General features: G+C 35.2%; 1 protein-coding gene across 3 annotated transcripts in view; it reads right to left on the reverse strand.

Moving 5' to 3' along the window:
- Positions 1–22,160, reverse strand: part of UACA (uveal autoantigen with coiled-coil domains and ankyrin repeats) — a 102,223-nt gene that overhangs the window by 26,230 nt on the left and 53,833 nt on the right. For 2 of the 3 annotated variants that reach the window (XM_030814671.1, XM_030814670.1), the window contains exons 2-8: positions 15,996–16,129; positions 11,502–11,590; positions 7,810–7,874; positions 6,969–7,026; positions 4,244–4,314; positions 4,034–4,140; positions 1,408–1,589 (exon numbers count right to left, since the gene is read on the reverse strand). In XM_030814671.1, the coding sequence (XP_030670531.1) occupies positions 1,408–1,589; positions 4,034–4,140; positions 4,244–4,314; positions 6,969–7,026; positions 7,810–7,874; positions 11,502–11,590; positions 15,996–16,129 (706 nt within the window). Of the gene's footprint in view, positions 1–1,407; positions 1,590–4,033; positions 4,141–4,243; positions 4,315–6,968; positions 7,027–7,809; positions 7,875–11,501; positions 11,591–15,995; positions 16,130–18,323; positions 18,730–22,160 lie in introns of those variants that run through there. The other variant, XM_003267165.2, reaches the window with a different exon arrangement.

Consider the following 22,160-nt stretch of genomic DNA (forward strand, 5'->3'; position numbering starts at 1 on the left):
CCTAACTATACAACTGAGTCAATATTAAATAAATAAACTTTAGAGTTTCCTCTAAAGCTTACAACTTTTTAGTTTTATTTCTAAAACGTATGCTTAAAACAATGACATCTCACTTTTGCCTATCAAATTAGCAAGTTTTTTATAACAATATTCAAGTAGGTAAGATTAAAGACTAAGCATGGGAGGCAGGTAAAAAATGGGAAATTTATTTAGGCTGGGTATGGTGGCTCACACCTGTAATCCCAGCACTTTGGGAGGCTGGGGCAGGAGGATCACTTGAGGCGAGGAGTTCAAGACCAGCCTGGGCAACATAGCAAGACCCCATCTCTACAAAAAAAATATAAAAAATTAGCTGGCCATGGTGGTACATGCCTGTAGTCCCAGCTACTCATGAGGCTGAGGTGGCAAGATAGCTTGAGCCCAGGAGTTTGAGATTGCAGTAAGCTATGATGGCACCACTATACTCTAGCCTGGGCAACAAAGGGAGACCCCATATCTAAAAAAAAGGAGGGGGAAAAAATTTAAAAAGCTCCTAAATTGGAAGGCAATTTGTCAACATAGACCAAAGGCTTAAAGAAATGTGCATGCCCTGAAACCCAGTGATTCAATTTCTAGGAATTGACCCTAAAAGGTAATAAAAATATACTAAAATATTTATGCATAAGGACAGTCACAACCTTTGTGTACTAATGAATAATTATAAATAGCTTAAACACTACCTGTAGAAAACTGCTTTATTAAATGAAACTTAAATAAATGGAATCTCACACACCAATAAAAATCATACTATAGAAAAAGTATTTTTGAGGGAAAGGCCTTCAAAATAGGTTACATAAAAAAGTAAGCTACAATTCAGATTTACAGGTGAATTCAATTTAATGGGAAAAGACTAGAAGGATATTTCTCAAAATGTTAACAGAGGCTCCTCAGTGGTAATGAGTGACTAACTTTATTCATTGTGCTTTTCTGTATTTTCCTGTTTTTTTAAAAAAACATAAAAAATCATGGCATAGGCATTTGATAAACTATCAGCTGAATATTTTACAGACATGTTTAAACAATGATTCTTTAAAACTTTGTAAGTATAAAAAGTTGGGAGGTTCACCCCTCTTCATCAAAAAAAAAAAAAATTAGTAAAACACTTGACTCTTCCTTCTCAGTTCTGCAGTTATTCCAGTGTCTTAGTGTTCACTGGATAAACCAGATTATATATGCAACACACACTGCCTCAAAGCAAGTGACTATAATGCAAGTAAGCAAATCCATGTTGTAGAGGGAAATGAACCAATACTGTTTATCAGTAAGGAATGTTTTGCTTCTTATAAACTGTAGTTCTACTACCTAAGTCTTTTAAAAAGTGGCTCTTCGTTAATGTGGACTTTTCTAGTTACAGAAAACTGCTGATACCTTTGTTGGTATTTTCCGATGCAGTCTTCAACAAGGTTAGAATGTCCAGATTGTCACCAATTCTTGCATAGTAGGAACTATCATGGCCAAGCGCATCCAGCAAGCTTATATCAGCACCATTTTTAATTAAGACTTCTACTGCATCTCTGCAACCATATTCGCAACCTAGCATGAGGGCAGTTCTAAATGGAAAAATGGAAGAGCAAAAGACTGAGAAAACTCCAAGGAAATATTGTGAAAATATTCTGCCAGAGGCTCCCTTCTTGAAGAATAGACACTACTTTAAGAAGTCATGCCTGTTACAGATATAGATTTTACTTTATATTCATTGCATTTATAAAAACATTTGCTTTGTCTTCTATATCCTTATATCCTTTAATTACTTCTACTACCAAACCAACCTCATTTATTCCACTTCTTCAGTGTCCTACAGGTAAATAATCACCACAAAAATTTTCCACAACTGATACTGTCACCCCATGTGCTCAAAACCCAACTTTTCCAATCCCTTCATGAACTGAACCACATCATGCAAACCTCCCCTAAGAATCCCTTGTCCTCCAAGAGAAGTATCAGATTCCATTCCTGATGTTCCTGCTTAGAAGAACCTTGATTCTTCTACCTGGAGACCTTCACATCTTCAGACTACAACTAACGCCATGAAACATGGATCACTGTTTTATTCTATTGCAACAGAACCACTGGCACTCAAACATCTCAAAGTACATCAGCAAATATTAATCATGCAACAAAATAATTGTCATGAAAATCTAGAAGGACCCTAGAAATTATTTTGTCTAATTCTCTATTTTTTGGGTTGAGCTAACCAACACGTAATGAAATGAAATGACATATCCTATATCTAACTCTGTCTTCAATTGTGAATATTGGATCTCTTAAGGAAACTGACTCTTGCCTTTTCTCTGTTATGTATGCTGTGTTTCTCATATTCCAGCCTTGTCCCCCAACTCCCCTGTAGTTGCTGATAAGAAATTCTGTACAAAACAGGCATTAACAAAGTTTTTTGTTATTTAAAAAATGTTATTTAAAAAATGCTACATATAAAACAGGAAAAAAATAAATGAATATAGAGTATTAGAAACTAAGGTTATAAATTATGTTGAAAACCATCTGCTATTTAGTCTATACAATATACACTGCCCTGCCTCATTGGCCTTTTGTGAACGCCCAGTGAAAAAACATAGATAAAATGCTTTGAAAAATGTAAGAGCTATAAAAAATATAAAGCACTGTATGTAGACCAACCAGATTATCCCTCTCTGATCCTAAAATTTAATTTAATTTAATTTTTTTTTTTTTTGACACAAGAGTCTCACTCTGTTGCCAGTGCAGTGGCATGATCTCAGCTCACTGCAACTTCCGCCTCCTGGGTTCAAGTAATTCTCCTGCCTCAGCCTCCCAAGTAGCTGGGATTATAGGCACGCACCACCACACCTGGCTAATTTTTGTATTTTTGGTAGAGATGTGGTTTCGCCATGTTGGCCAGGCTGGTCTCGAACTCCTGACCTCAAGTGATCCGCCCCCCTCGGCCTCCCAAAGTGCTGGGATTACAGGCATGAGCCACCGCACCCAGCAGTAAAATTTAATTTTAAAATCCAATTTTCTTCATCATGCTTGGAATCAGATGATAGTATCCACAAAAACAAAGTAATATTAAAAAGCCACTTTCTTAATCACATCATTTAATTGCTTAAGAATTTCCTCCTTTGAGATGCGTAAAGAAAACAATTACAGCTATAAAATCTGACAACTAAAGACTATTTTTTATACTTTTATACTTCTAATAAACTGCAAACAATAGAATACATGTTTGGAAGAATAAAATTAAGTCAAAAGAAACCAAAAATTTTACTAGTAACCACAAAAATCCCAGAAATTTTAGTTTTATTAATACTTGAATTAAATGAAAGGTGTTTCAGATACTTTGTGACCATAAACATCAGAATTGTAATACAAGAAGCACCGTGATACATTAGACCTACAGACAGAGATAGGGAGAATTCTGGATAGAAATTATTAGAGCACACCAACTAAAATAGTATCAAATACAGAAGCAAAAATAAAGCAAGGGACCTCTGCAGTACAGAAATGGACAGGTTCAGAATAGGAGATGGCACTGTACCCTGGCAGAGTAAGGACAGAAAACACCTTGAGAAAATCTATACTGACACATGTCAAGTTCCAGAACACTCAAGAACCACTTTACTCAAAAGATTCACTAATGAAGAAGTAACTATAGATGTACTTTTTAAATTCTTCTCCTGTGTATCTTACTTGCACCCATTTCATTAAAGAGTTTTTTAAGCTTAAAACACCTGGGACATAATTCCTCTCTCCTTCAGTTCTTTGACCCAAAGATAAGGCCTAATCACTGCTTTTATTCACATTTACCCTGTCATCTTCCTCTATTTCCCTCTCCTTCTTCCTTCAGCAGACTCTGAAGAAAACTGACAAGTAGATGTTAATTCCAAGGAAAAGCAAGCCAGAGAAGGGGAGAACCCAGGGGAAAGAAAGGCCAAGTCAGAGAACAGAGCTGCTGCTTTGACTTGGCCTTTCCATCCCTGTGTATCCAGCTGGTATCTGGGAGCCATGATAAAAGAATTACCTGTTCTGTTTGTCTCTGGAATTAACATCCGCTCCTCTATCTATCAGCAGTTGACATATTGTTGGCCTACTCATCTGAGTAGCCAGAACAAGTGGTGTCCGCCCATCCTAAGCAACAGGAAAAATAAAACAGCATTAAGACAACAGATCTCCCAAAATGTAGAAGTTAGAATATATGAGTTGAAATGAGAATAAACATAAACTAACTTACCACATCTTTGGCATTCACAGAGGCCCCATGGTCACAAAGCAGCTGTATGCTAGAAGGACAATCTGCCATTGCTTTAAGGAACAAAAGAAAATGATAAATGGTGAACATCTGTTGGTAAGACACATGGTGTTTTTCTAGGTCCATATAAGGAATAAGTTCTTCAATTTCTAAACTACCAAGCTTCACATCCTTCACTCTTAGTTTAGCATTATAAGCATCAATTTTTCATCTGAAAATGGATTAGACAAGATCATATTATAAATTGTCTACAATTTATTAGGACCAAGAAATAACGTCAACCTTGCAGAAGACAAGAACACACTACTATTCTAAGGATAAGCACAGATAATAAAAATCAAAGTTACAATTTTGTACTTACAGTATATTTTTAAACATGGCTATAACTGACTTGATCCTTGAAGTGTTGGCTCAGTTTTTTTCAAAGAATCACAACCATTTTTTATAGAACAGTCACAGTAAGTAAAGTATGAATCATACAATTCATATTTCTCATAAAAGCAGAGATTGCAGTGTCCACCTTTATGCAAAGTAAGGTCATTTTGCTAATAATTATAAAATCACATTATGCTTCTTTGACTAACACTATAGTTCATATTTATATTAGGAAAAATTATTGTTAAATTCATGAAGTAGGATTATGCTTACAATCACCATGAATTTTTTAAGCCTTATGAGTTGACATAAATTATAAGCACAAAAAGTACTGACAAAGTGAGCATTCTTTTTTTTATTGGTGAAATAATAGAATTAAACCAAACATAAGAAAATCAAGTATATTTTCACTTTTCATCTCTAATCCAGCAAATCTTTTATATAAAATGTATAATCAGCTTTAAGAAAAAGATAAACTGAACCTGAATACATTAATTCAGGAACTGTAAAATTAGCGACCCTTTAGGTCCAATTATAAATGAGAATTTAAAAATGTAAGGCATAATAAATTCCAGAGTTTACATATTACTAGACCATGAAGAACCGCTTAAAGCCAAAAAGAGAAAACTGCAAACCACCCAGAAATCCTAGACTTTGAGCTAGATGAAGTAAATGAGTTTGTTTATATATCCTCTCCTTTGGGAGTATGTGGAAAGTAGGGGCTTTGGAGATATTTGGAAGGCCAGAGAGTTGAACTGTAGCAGAAAATGCAGTATTTTACCAAAATTTGTTCTCCTCCTCTTCTACTATAGAGTAGGTTTCGGAATATGACTAGTCACCTAGAGAGTTTATTTCTGAGCCTATATTTATCTTGCAGATAAATATAGCCAATTGATTTTGCTCCTATTAGTAGAATATGAATGGAGAATATTCTACTACTTCCAAGTCTGAGCTCTAGACTTTGGGCATGTATTCCACTAGGCTCTCTCCTCCTTCCTGCTAGCTAGAATACGGCTATGACCACAACTCTGCTTCAACCTTGCAGTTAAGGAAGATACTCAGGGGTAAGTGGAGAAACAAGATAGAAAGAATTCAGTTTTAAAATGACTATGAGTGACCTGTCTATATATCGCTCAACAATTTTTTTAATTAGCAGCTGATATTGGAGTTCTTTTGTTACAGCAACTTAGTTTCCATCCTAGCTAATGCATCTAACTAATAAATATTAAGATTTCAATTGGTCAAGTTGTACCAGTTTTTAAAGCAGGGATAATAAAATATATAGTTAACTCACAGGGGTCATTGTGAGGCTCAAATGATAATGGAAAAATGCTTTGCAAATACAGTAATACCCTTCTATATTAAAAAAAGAAAAGAAATGCATTGTATGAGAAATTATCATACAAATAAAATACAAAAAGCAAAATTTTTAAAAATTAAGGTATAAAATTTTGAAGGAAATTTGAAGTATAATATGTCTTCAGTGCAGACCACCTTAATCTACTGCATATATTCCATATACATGAAAAGAGAAAGTAGACTGTTTTTTTTCCTTTGGCCTTACAGTTAAATGTAGGAATATCAGACTTAGCAAGAGGTCAGGCTATCTTACATTCCAAAAATACCTAAATATATAACTTTTTTCAAAGTACTTTCTTTAAGACACCTAAAGAATAATGCAAATAAATTTAGACACACAAGTATAATAAAATATCTAAAAATCAGTATAAATCTCTTTTAAAATATAGCACATTACAGTGATATCAAAGTCAGCACTGACATCTCTAAAGGAAAACAACTACCACCATTAATTAAGAAATTATTATGTGCCAGGCACTACTTATGATTTGATTATACTTATTAATACTACTTATTGCAGTAGTATTATTAACTTCATTTTGCAAATGAGAAAAAAGTGGTTCAGACATGTTAATTAGGTAAACATAGTTTAAAGAAAGTCTTCTTCCCATTTCTCCAATTCCCAAAGATATGAAAACACACACACACACATTCTCTCTCTGTTTCTCTCTCTCTCTCTCTCTCTCACACACACACACACACACACACAGCTTGGAGCTCCTTGTGAGCAGGATTATAGTTTATCTACCTTTGTACCTTTAGTATCTAGCAAACTGACTGGCTTGTAAATACTGACTGAATTAATCTTTTTAAGTTGTATAATCTAATAAATTTCTACTTTGTGCAAACTGGTTTTTAATATTCTTTGTTTCTCCATGAATTATATAAATATCTATGTGTTAAAACCCTGAAATTAATTCAAATGACCAGACATTTTAACAAATATTTGTATCCAAGGGAAACCTCTGCTCACCTGCATCATGAAGTGCAGTTCTTCCCTGCAGGTCTGCATGCTCAGTGGGACAATTGTACTGTCAAAGTAAAGAAAACTTAGTAAAGTAGGAGAGTTTTATTTTAAAATTAGATATCCAGACTCAGATGAACAGCTGTTATTTAATCTTAAAATATTCCACTTATCAAAGAAGCTAAAGACTATCAGACAATCCATGAAATATTCTGACATGGAACAAATACAGTAACATTATATAACTAAATTAACAATATTTCACCAAACAGGAAACATATGGTACATTATAATGAATGGCATGAAATACAGGAAAATATGTATTGTTTGGGTTTTTTTTTCACAAAGAATTAAAACTTGAGATACTGAATCAGAAAAGCAAGTGAGTTCTGCTATGAAACTTAGTGAATATGTTTATAAAAATGACTGAAATCTTTGATGGGAACTTTGACCAACTAGTTAGAATTTTGTGGTTACCTGATTAAAAATATAATAATATTATGTAGTATAAGTTATCTATGTTTGTATAGAAATATGCAGATGCTATGTTGTATTACTTTATCTTCCACGATAGTCTAGACAACAGAAAATTCCAACCTTCAGCTATGTCAACAGGAAGGTCAAGCCTTTGTTATTTATTTTTAATACACTGAGTTATGCAATTCACTTCCCTCAGAGTTTTTGCTCTTTATTGTCCACATTCCTTCACAAATGATGGAAAAAATATGTAAGCTCATAGTCAAAGTTAGTTTACTATTCTCTTTGATCTAAAATTCCAAAAACACGTTAAAAATACAACTATGATTTGTTGTCAAAATAATAAAGCTAAAGGATTAACCACTTCCACTACCTGTAGAAGTTTTTGTAGGCACAATGCATGTCCATACTTAGCAGCCAGGTGAAGAGCATTTCTCCCTATAAATAATTTAAGATACATGTGAAGGATTATTTTCTTCATATGTAAATTGAGGATTTTTATAGAAATATGATTCCTTTTTTCCAAAACTAGTTGACAACATACTTAATCTGTAAGTATACTTTCAGTTTCCAAAGATGTTTCATCTAGCTTGATATTTTAGTAAGAGATGATATACGTACCAAAACAATGAAGGTAGAAAGAAAAACTAATTATACAAATCTATGACAAGCAGGAACTTTGTTGTATTCACTACTATATCCCCAGCATGTAGAACAGTACCTAAAACACAGCAGATAATTAAATACTGGCATAGAGAAAAGGGAAAGGAGAGAAAGACAATGAGGAAAGAAGAGAGAGAAAGAAATACCGAGATTTCACATTACATTTCCAAATACGCAGTGTGGACACTGAAAACTGAGAAAGTTAAGAAGCGTAAGGCATAGAAAGGGTATTCCTTAACTGATTTTTCATGCTTTGGCTCAAATTCAAGGTTTATTATGTAATTGTATCTCTGAAAATCAGAGAACTCATGCAAATATAATTTGTATAAAATGTGCATTTTAAAGGAAACGCCAAAGGGGGTAGGGAGGAGAGGTTACCAGTTAATCTGAAAGGTTAATTCTGAATACCAGAAAAGAAACTTGTAGGAACGTTCTACCTCCAAACCCTATTTTTCCTAATTATATTTCTTTATACAAACACCTCTTGGATGGTGAAAAATATAAGGATTTAACCAGGCTATTCCAACTTCTAACATTTAATGCTCTTAATTTCCCTCTAATCTCACAAACTTCTTTTCTTTTCAATTTATTCTTTTAGAGACAAGGTTTCACTCTGTCATGCAGGCTAGCGTGCAGCCTCATAGCTCAGTACAGCCTCGAATGCCTGGGCTCAAGCGATCCTCACAGCTCAGCTTCCAGAGTAACTGGTGGCTCGTGCCACCATGCGCAGCTAATTTGTTTTATTTTGTGTAGAGACAGGGTCTCACTGTATTGCCCAAACTGGTCTTGAACTCCTGGCCTCAAGCAATGCTGCTGCTTTGGTCTCCCAAAGTAACAGGATTACAAGCATGAGACATCACACCTGGCCACAAACTTCTTAAAATATAATTTGGGGGCCGGACACAGTGGCTCACATCTGTAATCCCAGCACTTTGAGAGGCCTAGGCAGGTGTATTGCTTGAGCCTGGGAGTTTGAGACCAGCCTGGGCAACATAGTGAAACCCCATCTCTACAAAACATATAAAAATTAGTCAGGTGTGGTGGTGTATGCCTGTAGTCCCAGCTATGCAGGAGGCTGAGGGTAGAGGATCACTTAAGCACAGGAGGTCAAGGCTGCAGTAGCCATGATTATGCCATCACACTCTAGCCTAAGTGACAGAGCGAAATCCTGTCAGAAAAAAACAAAAACAAAACCACCATAATTTGATTTCACAAGTAGACCTTTTTGCTAGAAGAGTAATTTATGTTTTATTCATCTTGGAGGGATAAATAAATTGGCTTTCAACTCTCTGGTCACTTCCGTGTAGCTGACTAACCAGGTTGCAGAACAAAACATAGTGAGTCCAGGTCTTTCAGGTTTTTCAATAAGTACAGATACAATATATTCAACTACACCCAAACATCCTCTAATTAGAAGTCAATCAGATGTGATCATTTCAAATTTCAACTTGCTCCTGTTCATGGACAAGTGTCCTAGAAACATTTCATATTGTGAAAAGTGACTAAAATAACTGTCATTTACATGTAAAGTAAGAGATAGCATGGAGTGGAGATGGTAGAGTTAGGCACAGTGGCAACAGTACCTGGTGTTCAACAAAATGCTACAGAAACTTGGTCACATAAAAATGTCGGGTCAGGGATAAGGAAATACCAAATCTAGCCACTTGAGATACGGCAGCAAAAAATCAAGGAAACACCAGATCTAAAGCTACCAACATAAATTACAACACAGGTGCATACCTGGTAAGACCTAAGTAACAAATATCTCAAAACTGCACTAATTTGAAATCTGGTCATTTTAAATACACTTTTATATTAAACAGCACTTAAGATAATACACATAAAGATGTGTATTCACATTGTTCAAATATCTACATCTGGATTATAACAGACATTATAGCAATTGAGAAAAGACCCTTGTATTCAATAAAGGACAACTCTAGGGACAAACATATCAAAACATATCAAATGAAAATATAAATAGCAGCAAAAACAAAAGACAGAAGAGTTAAAGATGGTATGTTGGGGTGCAATATATGAAATAATGTCTGCTGAGCTTGGGGAAGCATTTGAGCTTGATCTGCAATGAAAGAAAGCAGGCAGAAGTCACTAGATTAGCCACTAGGCAAAATGTCCAGAGTAGAAAGAATACAGACAAAAACAAGAAAGATACTTGTTTGAATTGGAATCCACACAAATAAATAAAGTCTTAAGAGCTCTGAAGAGGTATGGTTAGTCCAAAATTTCTAAAAATAAATATTCTTCTACATCAATGGAAAGCATATATAAGCAATAAACACATTTCTTTGTTCACTCAAAGGTAGCAGATAAATTGGTCTTCTTAGAATCTGATGTATTCTTAAGTAAAGATTTACCTCACTAATTCAATTGTGATCTGTCTCCCTCTCCCCCCCTTCCATTTCTAAACACAATGCTGGGTAACAGTAATGTATTTATTTGCCCATACGTGGAATCACAGGATAAAAAATTGTAAAAACTAACAAACAAAAACCTTTTAGTTCTGGGTCAACTCCTGTATTTAATAGAAAAACAAAGTAGAACTGCAAAGAACTAAGCTGTCAACAGTCCCAGAGAAGTGAGAACGTTTATCCCAATAGATAGAAAAGTAGCACTCTCATGGAACAAGAGATAGTTATATTCAAATACTTGAAGGTCTACCTTTGATGTACAAACTTCTTTGATGTGCAAACCTTTGTTGTAAGATTTTAAAGGACAGACAAAGGTACAAATAAGTGTACACAGAAAACTGAGTGAGAAATATATTTTGATTCTGTATAAAAAATGATTTTTTTATAAATATAGCAAGGAACAGAATGGGTTCCTTATGAGGCATAATGGTTAAGAATACAGATTCTGACTGCGACTTAGCTACTGAAGGGCCTTGGGCCAAGTTACTTAACAGCTCAGGGCCTCAGAACCTCTCTGGGTTGATATGAGAATAAAATGAATGGGTAAAGTGCTTAGAAGAATAGCTATTAAATGTTATATACATGTCAACTATTCTTGTTATTATTGTTGTCCTTGATGATAATGTTTTTATGTGGCAGTTAGTTCTCCATCACAAGAAACATCCAACCAAATGCCAAATGGTCCCTAATGGTTCTTCAAAATCTGAGATTCTAGGATTCTGTAACACTACCAGGACCTGTATTAGAATTTAGGTCTCCAACTGCTCGTCAGTAAAGCAACCCTTTCTCCTAAATTCCCTATACTTGACCTCTCCCACAATACGTCAGAAGTGAACTCTTTCTCAACTATTTAAAAACAGAAAATTGAGGACATCTCTCTTTAAATCACATTTAGGTCTGAATAAAAATGTTAGCAGTGGACAATGTTTGTTTTCGCTTTATGTTTTATAATTAACTATGGAGGCAAACATACCTGCAGTGTCGCTGGTTGTAATATCGACTCCATGTATAAGGATGGCATTCAAACACTCAAGATTCCCCTTTGAGGCCACAACATGGAAGCTAAACAACAAAAAAAAATATTTGTTGCGCCAAGGAAAGGACCAAAGGTCACCTTAAATGTTAATGTCACCCTTTATTCAACACACACACAAGCACGCAAACACACACACATGTTTTAAAGGCTACATTAGAACACCTACATATTTAATTAAAATTAAAAAAAGAAACCTATCTCATTTACATAAGGGGCCGATACTTTCTGAAAATACCTGCTTAGAACCAATGAAATATACTAATGTGCAAAAGCCTTAATAAGAGAAAGTTTATACTATAATATCATTAACTCTAAAGTTTATAGCAAAAGCATTGCTGCTTGGATCTTAATAAATGCACTGAAAATTTTCTATCAGATTATTTTATTTAGTTTCAAATGGTTTTATTATTTTATTTAGTTTAGCAGAATGCTGAGGCCAAAGACAGATCCAAACACTTACCTCTTCTCTTTAGAATTATCAAACTAAACCTGACTTAGAAAAGCCTTCAAAACAAGCTAAACTACCCTTAAAATCACAAAAGAATCAGCGCCTTCTTCCCAAACATTACCAACTACCAACTAATTCTTCCTTTTGTTCAAAGGCCTGGGCTTGTATGATTGGCTGAAGTTTCACATGAACAGGAATAACTGAATAAGTTTCCTAATAAGGCAAGTTAAAGTTTAAAAATTAACTTTAAGCCATCAAGTATTCAAAATGCTAGTTAACAATATTTCATTATTTATTTGGTCATCTAATATTTTATTAATCAACAAACATTACCGAAATACTTTGTGTGCAATGAGAACTGACATTCTGTGAATCTATGAATTATGCTGAGTTTAACAAAAAGAACTGCCACTGACATTGAATATTACTCTACAAATCCAAACTGGTGAATACAATAGTTGTAGACAAAGGATGTTGAACTCAAGTAGAAATAAAACTGAGGCCTTAAATAAGTGCAATAACCATTCTAAAGATGCCAGGAAATAAAAAATGTGAAAGTGCTCAGCAGGTGCCAGGATACAGATACACTCCTGTAGCCCACTCTCAGCGGAGGTCTTCCCTGACCACACCATTAAAATTTTTTACATTTCCCCATTCACCAAAACCTTAGTACTCCTAATTCCCCCAATCCCTGCCTTTATTATTCTACACAGGATTTAATATTTTGTAATAGAATAAATTCATTACTTTATAATCTATCAATCTCTTCCTACTCAACTATAAACTCAATGAAAGCAGGGATTTTTGTCTGTTTTGCTTCCTATTACATCCCCCGAACCAATAACAGTGCCAGTCAAATGACAAACTCTCAAATATTTGAATAACTGCATACTTGGAGACAAAATCTGAAGACAGCTTACAAATTCATTTCCAAATATTACAAGACTCAGTCTTGCGATGCTATTAGTATCATGATGGATATAAATGCAAATTATAGACAAAGCACTACCAGGTAAAGCAGGTTTGTGTACAATCCGAATTAGAAAGCTGTTTCTGGTAAAAGGAATATAGTATTCTTAAGAGTCAGGTAAGTTCTCCTTCTACTAAATTAAATCACTATAAGGCTGAGTATCTGCGCCTTATAATCTCTCTGCCACAATGAAACTGGGAATTATACTATGCAATGCACCATTAGAACCTTTTGAAGAATGCTAATTTCCTTTAGCAAAGGTAGTCTCCCAACAATCTTAGAGATATCATTGTTTTGTTGTTTGCTTGTTTTCATTTCTTAGCTCACAAAATGTGGAAGACCTCTTTCTTCAAAAGAGATCAACATTATAATGATGATGTACAAAAGGGCAGAAATCACAACAAATCTACAAGGCATTAGTAATGCTGATGTGCTATAAATAGATGTGCTTTGGAAAGAAGATATATCAATCATTAAAACATGCAAAGAATTGTATAGGAAATTTGAAAAATTGCTTTATAAAAAATACTGTTTTGCAATTTAAAAAGCAACTCTATGTTTTCTTCTTTTAAAAACAAGACATGGACTTCTATAACAGGAGATATATGTAACTTGGACAAATGTTACTACTGAGGACAACTAGAAACGCTGCAAAAAATATGAGACATATGCTTAAAGGTGTCAGTGAGCTAACAAAATAGTAAAAAGTTACTAGGCCAGGATGCAAGGTAGGAAGAAGGCCCAGAGAAGTGAGCTTAGTATTTCAGGCCACTTTTTCCCTGGGAACATTTGCTGATTCCAGAGAAACAGGAGACTAAAAAGCACTTTGACAGCCTTGCGGAAATGGGGAGACACTAACTGGAGTCCACTTTTCTCCAAGTAGCAGTGGAATCCTTGGTGAACCTTCCCCATCTTGGATTGGGCCCTAGAAGGGCTGTACCTTAGGAAAGAGGCGAACAGAAAGAAAATAGATCCTTGTGGTAACTATGGCTAGGCTTCAAATATTTCATTTTTGAAACCAAACTGAGCTCAAGAAGCACATGTTCTTTTGTCTTAAATTTAGAAATAAATTTCAAAATTAAAAACAATCATTTGAAACAAATTGTTTTTGTAATTGTAAATACAGAAAATATATTTGTAACATGTCCCACACTTGACTAAATACAACATGCTTTAATTAAGAATACAGTTTGTGTGTGAGTAAAAAAAGAGAATACTTTATTCTATGAATCCTAGAAAGAATTCTACTCTCACCCGGGCGCAGTGGCTCATGTAATCCCAGTACTTTGGGAGGCTGAGGTGGGCAGATCACCTGAGGTCGGGAGTTCAAGACCAGCCTGACCAACATGAAGAAACCCCATCTCTGCTAAAAATACAAAATTAGCCAGGGGTGGTGGTGCATTCCTGTAATCCCAGCTACTCAGGAGGCTGAGGCAGGAGAATCGCTTGAACCCGGGAGGCAGAGATTGCAGTGAGCCGAGAGTGTGCCATTGCACACCAGCCTGGGCAACGAGAGCGAAACTCCATCTCAAAAAAATAAAAAAAATAAAAAAATTCTACTCTCTATGATGAAAACTTCGAGACTAACACTCCTCAAATATTTCAAAAACTAAAGTTCACAGTTCATCAAATTACACCATTATAACTATTTAATGTCACTCAAAATTGAACCTTATATCAAAAACTCCAAACAAAAACTCAAGCTACCATTCACTCAAAACATTCAAAGTATGAATGGGCAGAACTGATTTCAGTGATGTAGGTTTCACTGAAAAGTTTCATCCCAGAAAAGATTCACTTCATCTTTTAACATCTTAGCATTTGAGAAAAAAGAAACATGAAGAAAAAAGATCTAAAAATATCACTTTTGGATATTAAATTTTCACGATTTATACTGTAAGCCCTGTAAATAGCTTAAAATTCAGTAATGGGGCAAAATTCAAAATAACCAATGATTCCATAGCTATCAAACTGCTACTTGATAAAAGTGAAACATTATGAACTTGAAACTTTTCCAACTTTATTGCACTAAAAACTACTTAATTTATAGCCCTGCTTTGTTATCTTTACTATATTTAATGTCTAAGCATTCCAAGGCAGTGACCCACATCACACATTAACTATTCACTTCCTAATATTCATTTCTATATTTAGTATCTGGTTTCCAGTTATAATATTCTGAATAAATTCACGCAAGTAAAGACTGAGAAGAATTTTAGGAAACGAGACTTTTCACCTCTAACTTTGAAAGGGTTCCCAGATAAGGTTTTAAATGCTGTAAGTATAGAGGGTCATAAGAGACACTAGATCTACCCTTTAACCCAACTGCTCCCCACCCACAACAAGAAGGGAAATAATGAAGATTTGAGACGGGGAGGGGGAGAAGACAGACACATGGTTCATAAGCATATATACAAGCCAGCAGTTCTCCTCAGTAACAAAAAAACAAAAGAGTGGGATTATTACCTGTATCTCCCTAAGCCACACTAGTTATTCTGCCTCCTTTCTGCTCTAAGCATTCTCATTTAACTGAATTATCCAAGTATAAAAATGGATTGGGGGTTGGGAGAAAAGATAGGGTAATTTACAGAACTCTTCGAAGACACAAAGCTTGGGTTCACATTCCAGCTCTGTGACTTTACCTGAAATGAGACCAAAGTGTTTAACCTCCGTAAACTTTTTCCCACTTCTTTTATCAGGCTGCTTCGAAGAGCAAATCTGATAAGGAATATAAAAAGGCTTATAATGAAAATGCACCAAATAATCACAGGCTGTGGTTTGCCACTGGGCCTAAACAATTCTAGACCACTGGATAGTATTCTAGTGTTCTCTCTCTAGACTGAAAATCTTTTAAATTGAGAACAATTATTAGTTTGTTTGAAAGATTTTATAGTGCAGGTTTTGGCAGAATTTCTTAATAAGTAAGTTGATAACTACAATTCACAAGTTTCATTTGTATCCCAAGACTATCCAAATTCCCTTCAGACATGCTTTTATCATCAATAATACTTACACAGATCTGCCTTCCACATCTAGTTTGCCTGGATTGACCCCCTTTTTAGCAAGGATTGAGGACACTTTTTCTACATCCCCCCTTTCTGCTGCTTTCATCAATCGGTCATCATATTTATTCCAATCTGCTGTATGCTACAAAAAGGAAAAAAAAAAAGTAAATATGGCATACTACATTAGTTAAGATTTTCTAAAGAAAGAAAAAAGAGAGAAAGGAAAGCAGTACTGCACAATATATCACTTATTTTCCAATTGCATTCCAAATTTCCTTCTCCCTTCTGTGCTAACTTCATTAGGAGAGCAGAGTTATAAAATCTTCCTAAAACACATGATATACAAGAAACATTTAAAATTATATTTTTGAGGGAAAGCATGTTTCTTTTGTTCTCTGCCCAGTTCTCTTTGCCTTTGAGGCAAAAAAGGAAATCAATAACTACTGAACACCTACCCTGTACCAGGCACTAAAGTCCCAATCAACCCTAGTAAACTAAAATTATCATCTCCATTTAGCAGGTAAGAAAAGCCAAGGCCCCAGAGACAGTAAATTTCTTAAGTGTTCAAGCCCAACCATGACATCTATAGTTCCAAAATCAGTGTGCTTTTCCCATACCCTTTCAGATTTCAAATCACATTTTCAGATTTGGCTCTAGTTACATAGCTCCTAGAACTCTTAGATGCAGTGGAATTCTACATACATTTTAAGAAAGTACCCACCCCCCAACACAGACATTTATTTAAAAAGTACTGTTGGAAATATATTTATGGAGGCAAATTATATATATATACACACACACATTCTATAGAGAAAGCAATTCATTATGTTTATATATTAGAATAAAACTTTTACATAGAAAAAACTAAAAATGACAGACTCTAAAGTATTAACTGCTTAACATCTGAAAATATTAAGATTACAGGTTACTTTCATTTTCTCCCTTTTTACATTCCACATGTATTGTTTTTATAAAAAATAGATTTTTAATTTTAATAAAAATTCTGTGTATGTGTATTTAGATTAAAGGTGGGGGTTTTAAGAAGGATCTCTCATATAACATACATTTTAATCGTATCAAGGTTATCTCTAACTTTAGAGAAAATACATTCAAGGTATTCTGAAGCCAATAACCTAGATCTTTTCTCAATAAGCATAAATGTCAGAACATAGAACTAAAATACATGTTACTTAAACAGGTGAGATTTTAGCCTTTTAAAATATTATACCAATTTACTAGTAAATTCTGTGCTAAATCCAGTATTATTTCTAGAACAAAAAAAGATCTGGATATTTTTCACTTAACTTACAAAACGAATCCTATGGCCACAAATACCCTAACAAATCTGAGAAAAAAACTGAATCACCTGTATATCCTCTAAACGTTTCATCAATATTAATTTTATATCTACTATTCCCTATAAACCAAAAAAGAAAAGTAAAAAAAAAATCATCATCACTAATTTTCTTGTTAAACAAGTAATGTAAAATTAAATACTTGATGTAGAAAATAAATATGAAAACTGAATATGCAAAAAGACAAATACATTAAAATTTTAACTCACTTCTGAAATTTAATATTTTAATAGAACCTGGCTCAAGTACCTACACAGACTTTAGAATTGTCTCTAAATTACTTAAATTTGGTGATGAACCCACTTCCTCCTAACTTCAAAAGTTTAAACTGCCAACTATGAGTACAGAATAACCCTACCTATGGGCTCCAAGTCTAAGCTACATTTTACGCATCACCTTTCTTAAGCTTTAAAACAAAAACAAAACAGTTTACTGACTCTAATTTGGAGAGTGGTAGTGGACATAAGCTTACAAGACATTGTGTTTTCAAATGCCTAAAGGATTAAATCATGTTTAACACACAAATGCTTGCTCTAGATTTGATTAGTCTATCCTTACAATTAAAACAATCTCCAGTTTATTTCCAAGTAAACTTGCTGGTGGAAAAAAAGAGCCATTTAAATCACCACAAAGTTGTAAAAATCCAAAAATAAGGCTTTCTTTAAAGATAATTAAATGTGATTAAAGACTCACATTATCATATGATTTTCAGTTCTACACCAAGTACCATTTTCAGCTCTGATTCACTGTCAGTTAACAGTAACACTGTACAATTATTAAGATTTTATCACGTGCTTTTTAAACCCAGAGAAAGAAAGAACTTTTGTTTCCTATTACTAACCCCAACCTGCTAATCAACTAAATCAAAAAGAAAATAATAAAGCAAACCAAATTAATAAAACAGTAGTGCATTTTAAAAGAACACAGTTCAGAAAGTCTAACCAAGAATCTTTTGTTACACTAGACTACTGGGATACCTACTCTGTTCTTAGGAGCACAAGAAAACCAACAGTTCATCATAGACAGGATTTAGTTTCTTGTTGCTAATGGCAAACTACTTTGCATTAAGTTACAAATCTCTGTAAGCTCACAAAGCAAACTCTCAGACAAACTCCTGACAAGTGACTCAGTCCCTCACATGCTGTGCTACACTTAGCTTGGATCTCTAACGATATTTTCTTCGTCTTCAGGATCCTTCTCCGCCTTCATAACGCTCGAATATTGTCTTCCTTGCAACGCAGAACTTGATTAAGAGCAGCCCCAAGTCAGGTACAGTAACTCTATCTATTTCTTATTCTTTAGAAGCTAGCTATCTTTCAAAGTTGTCCCTTTGAGGGACCCCACTGAAAAACTTGAACAGCACTCTGCATCCTGCTGCCTCAACACTGCAACACAGACGCTGCAGTGCATGATAAAACTGTCCACATCCGAATTGTCCGGTTAACAGCGTGGAGCCTGTCTCCCATTGGTTGAGTTCTATTTCAGATTCCATAGGACTTGACAGCTGAATGATAGAAAGGAGCAGCTAAGAATATATTGTAAATGCATGCTTTTCCTCTGAGTAATAAATCTCAGGTCTACTGGGGAAAATGACTCAAACATATTGTGAAACATGCTTATTATATAAAAACAAATTGTGTGACATAATGACAACATTTTAAGAGACAAATTTGGTTATTCCACAGAACAGTATTTAAAACCAGTTTCAGTCTTAGGATCATCTAACATGAAGTTATAATAGCCCTGACAAACAGAATATAAAATTCTATTTTAAGCAAACGTGTCACATTTTAATTTAAGGAAATGCACACACAGTAACACTTTCAAATTTTCTCCATTTTATTTTGTACCCCTATCAGTCTCTCTGCATACAACCAGGTTTCAGCTTACAACTGCTGCCAGTCTGTCTCCTAGCATGTTAAATGAGAAGAGACAGAGGCACTGCCAAAACATTAAATAGAATACATCGTGATGAATACTTTTCAACAAATTTTAAATTTAACTCAGTACTTTTAGTTTCCAAGTTTAGCACCCTGCCTAATATGACAAGTAAATATTTTATCAGTGAAAAGTCAAATTACCGGGATTCACTGGATTAAAAAAAACTAGTTAAACACTAAAGGAGGCAAATACACATTAAACAATGAGCTAGACGATTTAAAAAATCTCCATTTGGGGACAAAGCAGATAACTTCTCTGCATTCTCTAAGATGGCATACTTGTATCAACATTTCTTACATTACCAAGGCCGGTGCAAATTCAGGGTGGTTTTTTTGTGGTTGTTGTTGTTGTTGTTGTTTTTTAACCACGTTCTCATTACCACAATAGCATGAGAATAATTTACACTTCCTCTAAAAAGACACATTTGTGAAAATTGTTTCATGGGAACGCAAAACATTCCAACACAAGTGTTTACAGGAAGGAGGTAGCTGCTATATTACAGATCATGCTGCCAGTTAAAAATTCTGCTATGTACTTCCACAAGAAATCCGTTTCCTACTAAATTTACAACATTAGGCCCATATTCTGATTATAAAATATATAAGGGTCATATACCATATCTTATTTTTGAAACAATGATTGTTTTTTCCCCCAAACCACAAGATATCACAATGGATTCATTTGGCTAAACTCAGAGACTCCGCCCAGTCTATGTCACCCTTCTTCTGAGGAAATCTGTGATAGAACTCAGACCTTGTCCTTTGGGTAACAAAGCAAGCACATTCTTTCTAGAAATAGGACAGCAAAGGCAAAGGAAGAGGGAAAACAGTAACAAATAACTAAAGTCATATAAGGAGCTGCCCATGCTCAGGAGATAGGATTGTGTGTCCTAGTATTATGGATGTCCTGAGCTGCCTGCCACCTCCCCAGCCTCTGTGGCTTAATCTTCTGTGCCTGCTCTCACACCTTCCTTCATAGCTATTTCCCAAGAGCCCTAGGCAAATTCCCACCTTTGCTGTCCCCTGTACCTATAAGGTTCTTCCCTCCCCTACTTTCAGGTTCTTCTCCAATGTCACTTCCTCAGAGAGGGCTTCTCAGACCTCTGCATCTAAACGGCCCCGTATCCCACTCTACCCCACCACTCTTTATCCTTGCACCCTGTTTTACTTTTCTGCAGGGAGCTCATCAGTATCTGCCATTACATCAGATGTTTATCTGTTTATTAGCTTACTGTCTGTCTCCTCAGCTCCCCTCTAATTTGACTGTATCTAAGGTTTCTTCTGTGTCTGGTTTGAAACTATAAAACTAATTTTTCAATAAGTAACTTGGTAGTCAGTCACTAGATTCTCACCCATCTTAAGGCCAGAATCCACATCTGCTTCATGAATCCTCTTTCCTCTCGGACTAAATTGTTAAATAGGCTAGATCTGTAACACACATTTACCAGCAACATTGTTTCCCAGTAAACTATCCACATTCAGACAACAAGTTATCTATTGACCTGAGATGAGGGCAGTTAGCCCACGACTGGTTCAGTTGATTGCAACTGAGCAAACAGATCCTACTGCTCACGGTCAAAAAAAGATCCTTCTTCACACATACTCCTGCATATCCCACACTGCAAGTCTTTCTTTACCAGTCTACAAATCTACTGGACTCCTCAAAAAGCACTTTAGTTAAAACACATGTTCTTCAGAATTTTGCCTGACTCAAAAGTCTACCTGCTGTATACTAGTGGGATAATTTATACTTTCTAGGCACCAGTGCCCTCAACTACAAAGCAAGGATAACAATAGAGAACCTATATGTGTAAAATCAAATAGCTAATAGATATGAATGATCTCAGCACCATGCATGGTACATGTTTATGCCCAAAAATGGTAGGCACTGGTGATAGTCACAGGTGCTCCTGCTCCTGCTCCTGGTCAGAGTTACTCTTAAAAGAAAAACTTCAGCTGAATTAAATTTAAAGTTGTTTAATTGAGCAATGAACAATTCAGAAATCAGGCAGCCCACAGAATCACAGCAGATTCAGAAAGGCCCCAGGGATGCCTTGTGATCAGAACAAATTTATAGATTAAAAAGGGAAGTGATGTGTAGAAATCAGAAGGGAGGTACAGAAATAGCTGGATTGGTTACAGGTTAGCGTTTGTCATATTTGAATACAGTTTGAACACTCAGCAGTGTATGAGTGGTTGAAGTATGTGACTGCTGGGATTGGCCAAGACTCAGCTATTGTTACAGGCGCATACTCCTAAGTTAGGTTTTCAATCTTGCCTACCTATTAAGTTAGGTTATGGTTCATCCACAAGGACTCAAATATAGAAGTACAGAGTCCTTCTCAAGGCATATTTAGTTTGCTTTAATATTACTAATCAGAAAAACACTCTTTAAAAAAGTAACAAAGAAGTGGCAGGGCGCGGTGGCTCACGTCTGTAATCCCGGAACTTTGAGAGGCCGAGGCAGGCGGATCACCTGAGGTCAGGAGCTCGAGATCAGCCTGACCAATGGGGTTTAGCAGAGAAACCCCATCTCTTCTAAAAATACAAAATTAGCCAGGCATGGTGGTGGATGCCTGTAATCCCAGCTACTCCAGAGGCTGAGGAAGGAGAATCGCTTGAACCTGGGAGGCGGAGTTTGCAGTGAGCCGAGATCGCGCCATTGCATCCCAACTTGGGCAACAAGAGTGAAACTCCATCTCAAAAAAATAAAATAAAATAAAAAAATAAAAATCCAACCAAATCCCTAGAAGTAACAATTTACAAGAAATACAGGGGACAGAGAAATATAATAAACTATATCACAAAGATTGCATCACAGGAAGCAATTAGAAAGATCTACCATTGAGTAAACCACAGTTTCTTAAACAAAATACGG

The sequence above is a fragment of the Nomascus leucogenys genome, chromosome 6 (assembly GCF_006542625.1).
Source record: "Nomascus leucogenys isolate Asia chromosome 6, Asia_NLE_v1, whole genome shotgun sequence".
NCBI lineage: Eukaryota > Metazoa > Chordata > Mammalia > Primates > Hylobatidae > Nomascus > Nomascus leucogenys.